The 9,620-nt window shown below is 32.8% G+C and overlaps 1 protein-coding gene across 1 annotated transcript; it reads right to left on the bottom strand.

Moving 5' to 3' along the window:
* Window positions 1-4,029: 4,029 nt before the first annotated feature.
* On the bottom strand, window positions 4,030-5,684 carry LOC116026249 (zinc finger protein CONSTANS-LIKE 5-like). Its single transcript, XM_031267732.1, has 2 exons — window positions 4,844-5,684; window positions 4,030-4,755 (listed from the first exon to the last, which is right to left on the bottom strand). The coding sequence occupies exons 1-2, from the start codon at window positions 5,603-5,605 to the stop codon at window positions 4,405-4,407; spliced, it is 1,113 nt and encodes a 370-aa protein (XP_031123592.1). The 5' UTR covers window positions 5,606-5,684; the 3' UTR covers window positions 4,030-4,404.
* Between the last annotated feature and the right edge of the window lie 3,936 nt (window positions 5,685-9,620).

Below are 9,620 nucleotides of genomic sequence, written 5' to 3'. Positions count from 1 at the left end.
TAATAATCCCATTAAGTGATTTATTTAGAAAAAAAAAATCTATATTGATTGACGTGATACCAATTTATACTAAATACAACCTAAAATGCATATCTAGTCATATCAAGTATTGTAGATGCATTATAATTATACCCGATGCAGAACGATATAGTACCAATTCACTATCTTAAAGGTTTTTATTTATTTATTTTTTGCTCCCCATAAATGCTCCAACAACAGACATCCATGCATGGAGTTGCTAACATGGAGATTTCTAATATCCTCCTTTGGTCGGTGTAATTGTTTTACTGACAAGTTTATCGACACAATTTGGTCCACTGCTAAGTTGTTCATACACTGATGTACCAACTACAATACTACATGTTTCAATCTCGTTAACACATTTTTTTTTTGAGTATAACACATTTGTTTTTTGCTCCATACTCAAAATCAATGATCGAACGCTTGACCTTTGGTTAAGGATGAATGAGTCTCTTCCACTCAACCACACCCTCAGGTTCTCGTTAACACATTTAGGGTGTGTTTGGAAACTCGGAAAATGATTTCCGGAAATCATTTTCCGGGTTTTTCGTGTTTGGGAGTGCTTGGAAAACCCAGTCAACGGAAAATGATTTCCGTTGACCAGGAAAAATAACACCATGACTTCCGCCCAAAATGAGCGGAAGTCATTTTCCGCCCCGTGCTCCCGTGCTAGGGACGGCTAGCCGTCCCTCTCTTCGTGCTAGGGACGGTTGGCCGTCCCTCTCTTCGTTCCGGCGGACTGGTTTCCGCCGGAGCTCTGGTTTCCGCTGACAGAAACCATAGCGACGCTTGTTTTTTTTTTTTCCTTTTCTTTTTATATAAATATTATTATTTTATATCTTTTTGTATTTTAAATACAATAAAAAATTATATAATTATATTCTACTCATTTTCCACTCATTTTCTGGAAAATTAACCAAATACACCATAACAGTTTTCCAAGATGCAACCAAACACAGAAAATCAAACTGTTCTTTGGAAAATGACTCATTTTCTAGAAAACATTTTCCAGAAATCATTTTCTAGGGTGTGTTTAATTCATAGGTTTACATATCAGAAATTGGAATCAAAATCATAATTAGTGTTTGATTGACAATTTTTTAAAACACAATTATGAGATTTGATTAACCCTTTAATTAAAAACTTCATTCATTAATTAAAAACGGACAAAGGACTACAATGCATTAAACTAGCTCCAACACAAACTAAGAAGCTCAATAGGCTGCTTCTCCTATAAGTCGAATATAGAATCTTATGGTTATCAAGTTAACCGTCAAAATAATTTGGATGAGATTAGATATAATTGCTGTTCAATTTCTCTGAACCACCAACAACATAAGCCGAACATAGAATCTTGTAAAACATACGTTAATTACTTCCAACAACATACGCAAATGCGTTGTTTTGTACTAGTGCCAATTCACGATTCCAAAAAATGATAAATCATAATTAGCAGTTCTAAATTGAGCCGTTGGTTAGAAACTTTTTTTTTTCTTAAAAACCAGACTTTCCTACTTTATTTTTTGTTCGAAACCAGAATCGACAATTCCGATTCAATTTTTACCGTGTCCAATTTGATTCGAATCAAACTCACGTCCTCTTATTTCAGATAATAGGTACGGTGTCTTTTCGATGTTATGTATATAAAATTTATTAAAAATAAATAAAAAAAGACAAGGGTTTATTGGTGGGGCATGGCACACGTGAAGTTCACGAGCATTGGGACCGCCATCAACTTCATGTCAAGTGGAGCCTGTCGTGTGCGGATGCTATAATTGGTGGTGCACCAATGTGGTGAAAGTGGCCCCCCAAGTTTTCGTCGCGCATAGCAACCAAAAGACAAACAAAAACTTTAAATTTATTGGTTTCACTGAAATGTTATTTTTCAAACGTTAACATCATTCCATTCTCACAACGTAACAAACGCCTCTTCAATATCTCCGAGAGTTACTATACGTTGAATCAATTTTCTATACCAAAATTATTTATACTTTTAATCTTTAATACAACCATGATCAATCACGTCACTAGAAACTTCTTGAACTACATCTAAGATTCATCTAGAAATTTTTAATTATATATATACATACATACATACATACATACATATATATATATATATATATATATATATATATATATATATATATATATATTGTGTGTGTGTGAGTGTGTGCTCTTTGAACTAATTTCTGCTTTCAAGGTTGATATATTCCAAATGCAACCTAATCTGTTGTCTGTTTGGTGATCAAGAAACTAAATAATTTTGTCAAGTTTTGATTGGTTATATTATAATTTTTATACAATTATAGAAAGTAAGGTTTAAAGATACTTTTTACAACCAGCTTGGTTGGCGTGAGTGGTCGGAATAGCCGGCTCGGTGCGAATAATAATTAGTCTGAGTATGGTATGTCTCGTACAGTTAGGGTCTGCTCAGTAAACTTCATGATCTAACCAAAAAAATTAATAATTACACTAAACAGGCCGGTGGAATTAGCACTAACTTGATAATTTCCACATTTCTTTATTCGCTTAATTTATTATATTACTCCATTTATAAAAGTCAAAGAAAAAAGACAAAATTAAAAAAAAAAGAAGATAAGCCAACCAAATTTCAGAAAAAGATTACTCTGGTGGCAGAGGGGCCAGTGCAGCATTATTTATATTTATATCTTGAAAGGTACCTATAGATAGCCTTACCTACTTTTAGAAATAAATATCTATTAGCAAAATCAATTGCCTGAAGTCAAGACTAAATTCATACCATTTTACAATGTTAGTAAAATAAGGTTTATAAACTTATTTTAAATTAATTGATTAGTTAAATTGTATTCCGAAGTTTGAAAGCTGACTAGGTAATATATGTTAAGAATATAATACTTAAAATATAAATGTATAATTTAACTATTCATTTATACTTTTAATTGGAAAAAAAAAACGCATCTTTGTAATTGACCGGTGATCACAGCCCAAGGATGTGAAAGGACATTTTGAACATAAAATATTAATTAAAAAAGACATAATTAGAAGTGCCCATATCTATCGTGAGCAAAACAAGGCTGCAGATTTTTTGGCTACTCGCTCCCTTGGTGGATGCCCTGCAGGATATGTAAAGACCAAATTCCTGATAAAAAAAAATCTATTTTTTTTTTAGTACTGGTAACTATGTCGCAATGTAGTATTTGTCCATAACTATTTTTCTCAACCTACTAAAGCACAGTAAGTCAACAGTTGCCTCCACTGAGGCTTGAACCCACTCCCATCATCCATGTGGGAGTGTTAAGCGAGACACCGGGTGCCACTTGACCACAGGTTCTTTGGCAAAAATTTAATTGGATATTCACATAATATAAACTAAATAAAAGTTTATCCTCTCAAAAAAAAAAATTATCCTCTCACTCTCAATTATTTTGTTTCTATTGAATTCGGAATCACTAAAAATTTGGTAACCTAATTCCAGTAAAGACTCCAACTGGATATGCTGTGCCACATATAGACAGATTTGCTAGTTGCTAAGAATTCAATAAATCAATTGCCTTAAATTCTTTAAAATATACATTTTTATTTTTTATTATATTTTACCTGTGGGACCTAAAATGTTTATTGGCCAATTATAATTCAGAAACAGATCCTGTGCTCTACCCTCTGGCCAAAACATACCTTAACCACATACTAATAAGTAATAACATTAATCCTAAAATTCTATAGATTATTAATAAATTAATTTCCAACATATATAGAATTTAACTCTGCAAACTTTTTCCTTCAACAATTATAACCCAAAAGTATAGTATTTCCTCTTATCTAGTACATATGAGATGAGAATGGAGATTTAATTTAAGATTATTCATCTAAAATTGCAAACTTAGACTCCCTTTGCAGTAATTTTGAAATAGTTAGAGTCGTGATAGTGAAATTGAAATAATTATATTGATAATATCGCACTTTCGTGTAGCGAACTCTTATAGCTCCAAGTGAAATATTTATAATTGGGACAACAATCCATTCTAACTGCTCAAATCATAATTCATAATGAAATACTTATAATTGGGGCAGTAAATCATTTTAACTGCTCAAATCATAGTTCATCTAAATAATATTCTAAAAAGCAATTGGAGCTAAGCTGTTACAGAATATTCCAGCCGCTCCTCCAAACTTATCCTAATACGGTTTGACATCATGGCTTTAGCTCGAAATAGATCATATGATCTATGCAAGAACATTTTTTTTAGGTAAAGTAACGAAAAATTAAAAAATCCCAGGGAGAGGATTGATTAATTATAATTTGCATAATAATTTGAATAAAAAAGAGAGGAACCAAAAAAAGAAAAAACTATAGTACACTACAAACACTTTTAAACATGTCAATTCTTTTCTTGATTCCTACCATATCAAGGGAACAACGCTGAATCTACCAACATCAGCTGCAGAATCTGCCGATGAAAACAAGGTATCAATGTCGGATTCCGATTCCACCTCCGTTCTCTTCGCGAAACGCCCTTTGATTCGTGGCCGTGTTTCCGCATACGCCTTTCTGGAAGCGTAGCGTATCGTCTTCTCGAACTTTCTGTTCTTCCTCTTCTCCCTGTATCTCAGCACCCTGGCCTCTCGATCCATTCCGTTCCATTGCGAGCCGCCTCTGGAATCCACGCTCCCGGCGCCGATGTTCCGGTAGGATATCTCCGACACCGAGCTCCCGTCCGGGACCACTCCCACGTCTAAAGAGGATGAAACCTGATTGAGACATTTTATCAAACAGGTTCAGTGCATGGAAAATTAAAGCAGATTAAGGGTAATCGGAGTAGGGGAAATGAGGAATTACACTTAAGGAAGGTTTAGTGAATCCGGAGTTGTAGGAAGTTAGGTTGGATCTTGTGAAATCGATCTCGAAATGTTTTTCTTGGGGTATGATTGGAGCGGACGTTTTGATTGTCTGGATTGGGACAACCCTGTCGGAATTGTACTGGTTTTGGGAATTTGATTCCCAGGAAACCGGGTACTCAAAATCGAGGAAGTTGTCGGAGTCGAAGAGCGAGAATTCCGCGGATTTCATCCCGGCGGGGGCGTTTTCCGGCAGCTTGGAGGTGATCGAAGCGGAAGAATTCCAGGGATCAGAGGCGAAATTCTCATGGGCGAAGTTCGGGGGATTGGAATCGTTAATCGGAACCAAAAGAGCCGCGGTGGTGGACTTGACCACAGACTCCGCCGTGTCGTAGAACGGCGTCACCGGGATGCGCTCGTGGCGCTGAGCCAAAGGGTTAGCCGAGTGGATGTCGCGGTCGCACGTGACGCATAGCGCCGCCGCGTCAGCTTTGCACGTGACCGACGCCGGCGCGTGCTCGCAAACCTCACACACCCACACACGCTCGTGCTTGGACCCTAATTTGTTAGTAGCATGGACCTTAGCATCACACTCTAGGCACATAAAAACCGCATCCACGCGACAAAACACCAACGCCACGGCTATCTTACAATAGTCGCACGGTTTCGCCGCGGCGGCCGCACCCCACCCGCCAGGCAAACATCGTGAGTTAATAATGGAATCACCACCACCACTACCACCGCCACAGTTAGCAATAACCATATTTGGTTGATTGACTCAAGTATCTAAAATAGAAATCTCAAGGAATATATAAAAACGAATGGCTTAGGAGTATAGTAGTGGCAAGATGGAAATGAATAGATTGCATCTGCTCAATGTATCTTAAGGGCAAATATTGATGGCTGACGAGTTTTGTGGTGACACGTGGGAGCATTAGAGGCCACAAACAAGGTTTGATGACTCATGAGTGATATTTTATGTTAAGTAGTTGTCATTTGTCTGTGCCGACGTAGGGCCCACCAGAATGGGACAGGCTGTTCAATGATTTTTCACTTGCCCTGTTTTTTTGGGTGAAATTGATTGTTACGGGGCAACTTGTAAAGTGGGGGAGAAATCCAGTTAAGATCACGAGAAGCAAGCAGGGTTCGGGTTATTTTCCTGTACTCTCTTTTCTTATGTATATATATATATATATATGTACTAATTTATCTCGCACGCGAATAGAATAATGTTCAATGTTTATTTTAAATAAGTATTTAAAAGTATCAATTGTAAAGAAGATGTTCGTGTATAGGTAATTGAATTTTAAATTTATTTATTTAGATCGTAATTCAAAGTGTTGGTGTAATTATTTGTAATAATGAGTTTTTAATTTTTTTTTTTGTGTGTACAATTATAAAATCTTTCCACATTTATCTCTATCCTTTTTTCCCCTTGGTGTTTCTAAGAGAAGTTACAAAATTTAACAGTCAACAATATAAAATTTAATGTCAAATTTGGTTAATTAATTAGCTAGATGATATACAATTATTATTTCAAAGACTTTGTGGTCAAGCGGCATAAAGTGGTTCTCTCGAATGCGAGATTATGGGTTCGAGCCTCAATGGTCATGTTTTGGCACATAGTACATGTAATAGGGCCAATAGTACTCAAAAAATCATTATTCCATGGTGACCCATAAATAAAAAGTACATTATTTGAAATTACATGATTTTTTATATATTATCAAATAATATACATTCAGTATATAAATAATGTACTTTTAGTATATTAAAAATGTATATTGCATTCATGGTCCACACTTTTTTTTAGTAAATTCACGGGGTCTTTCTCTGTCCGTTTAACGGTCCAGGTCCACCCACATTCGCTCCTGGAGAGGCACGGGAGCTGACACAAGGAGAATCGTCACTTGTGGGAATGGTCCACACAATAATCTACCATATACCTAGCATTCAAAGTTGAGCATCAAATATTATAAATAAGGAAACTTTAAAATCATTTTCTAACTTTTTTTTTTTAAAAAAACAAAGCTATGTTACACTTTTTTTTTCTTTAAATATTTTGAACAAGATTCAATATTTTAATTATGCTTTTTCATTTCATAATTGAAATGGATCATTATAATATTCCTAATTTTTGCCCGTATTTCTATAATGATAAAAGTGTACATTACCTTTCAAATATTGCACTATTATTTTTTTATCAGACAAAATTACTCTTACATCATTAAAGTTACATACATATATACATACATACATTCATTTATACAATTATAGTTTGCGTCCACACTTATCCGTATCAATTTTTATTTTTCTCATAATGTCACTTACAGAAGTTACAAAACTTAATACTCAACAATATAACATTTAATTTGAATTTTATCCAATTAATTAACAGGAATATATACATAACATTTAAAGTTGAGCGTCAAATGTTATAAATAAGAAACCTTTAAATTATTTTTCAACATTTTTTTCGTTTAATTAATCTCATTTTTAGTATTTAGATATTAGAACAAGATTATGCAATATTCTAATTATAATTTTTCATTTCATTATTGAAAATAATTTAAGTCACTATGGTATTTCTAATTTTGTCTGTATTTCTATAAGGGTACAATTATACATTACCTTTCAAATATTGTATTATTATTTTTTAGTGGAAAAATTATCCTTACATTGTTAAAGTTTCATACATACATAAATGTGTGTGTATGCGTGTTTATGTGTGTGTGATGCCTATCCCTCCTAATCTTCTTCTTGATATGACACTTTTTAGACTAGCACCTAGGCGGTTTGCTAATAAATAAATAAACATATATATATATATATATATATATATATATATATATATATATATATATATATATATATATATATATATATTATATTAACAAGACCGACTCGACCGAGTTAACTCAGCTGAATGCAAACTTGGCCGAGTTGGCAGAGTTAGGCGCCTAGGCGGCTACCTAGAGGATAATTCGCCTCGGCCTAGGGACGCTTAGGCCGATTTTTGCATCAGTGCTATGTACTGCTTCCCCTTGGAAAATTATAACATGTACATGATTCATCTTGCATTGTAGACCTTACTACAAAAAAACATTTAGATTATATATCTGAAATTAACATATTATATACTTTCAACTAACAAATTATGTACTTATAAATAAATTAAATTAATATGATAGGTTATCTATAGGTATATAATTTGTTAACTACTGCAGTACTGCATATACATAAAATTTGAATTGTATAGTTATAATAATAGGTACATAATTTATTAACAGCAGGTACATAATATGTTAACTATATGTACATAATATGTTAAGTGTAGATACATAATATGTTAATTACTTGTAGCAGGTACTATACTTTAAGCTCCGTCCAACACTAGTAAACTTACTAACGGAAACTGCTTTCTGTTTGCTATTTTCTAATTTTTTTAGTTTCCATTCTATGTTTTCTTTTTAGAAAACTTGTTTACTAATACTTTTTTTTTTATAGATTTTTTTTAATACAACTGACCATATTACATTGTAGTATATGTTCATCTATACTTTCTCAACCTATTGAAGCACAAAGAGTCAATTCGCCTCCACTGAGGCCCGATCTCGTGACCTCCCATATGGAAGAGTCAGTACATGCCATCTGAGTAACACAAGTTTCATTTTGAGTGATTTTTAGACCTTATATTAAAATATTTTAAAATATATTTGGTTTAAATAGAATAAATATAATTTTTACTTTAGTGTCCAATATATGTAAGATTTTTACATTTGATATCATAACCAAATTTATATCTGTATATAAAATAACTAAAAATATATCTGAACTAATAACATATTAAGTTCACCTAAAATTTAGTTTAGATAATATTAATATTTTTTTTTGAGCTAATATTTAAAATATTTTTAGATATATTCATTTGAATGACGACATGTATATAAATATATAATTTTTACTTTAATTTTTAATTTTGATAATGTAAATAATGTCTAACTTTAAGCATAATCAAATAAGTTATGATTAAATAAGTAATACAATTAGAAAAGATAGAAGCTGGTGATTAGTAAAAGAAGATGATAATAAATGTAATCATAGTAATGAATAAATATGTAAGTAAATAATTATTAAAATGTGGTTATAGTGATATATAGCCAAATAGATGATAGATGATTGTGTTTTCTATTTAGAAAACAGTTTTTAATAGTTTTTCAGTTTTCTTGAAAATTTAAAAATTATTTTCTGTTTTCAAAATAAAAAACGGTCCTACTAAACATGCTTTCTATTTCTCTAATTTTTCAAAAAATTGAAAAAAAAAATTAGTTAGTAATCAGTCCCAATGTTTTTTTTACTAAAATAGAAGAGATTTGTCTTTCATTCACACCACACAAGTTATGTCATTTTTTATTTCTATAAACTGGAGGGGGACGCCCCAAGGATTAGATTCCGGTACAAACTAGACGGGACACCGGAACACCCAAAACATCATCATTGAGCAACCCAAGAAGCTCGCTCTCCGGTTGAGGCAGGAACATCAAGTTATGTCATTTTAAGACTTAATTAATTAAGAGAATTAAATACAAAATATATAACTATAAATAAAAATGTTATTATTATTGGATGATAAAAAGTAAAAACCTATTGACATGCATGCGTTTTGAATTTTGATGTTGTATTGGAATCAAAGTGTATAGTACCTAGTTGCTAAGCTCCAACAAAGTTAGTGGTGGGGAATTCCCTACCTATACTATTAGGCATGATAATTAAGACAG

Source organism: Ipomoea triloba, chromosome 7 (genome assembly GCF_003576645.1).
Source record: "Ipomoea triloba cultivar NCNSP0323 chromosome 7, ASM357664v1".
NCBI lineage: Eukaryota > Viridiplantae > Streptophyta > Magnoliopsida > Solanales > Convolvulaceae > Ipomoea > Ipomoea triloba.
The sequence above is the reverse complement of the archived record's forward strand: the minus strand, read 5'-3'. Positions and strand labels throughout refer to the sequence as shown.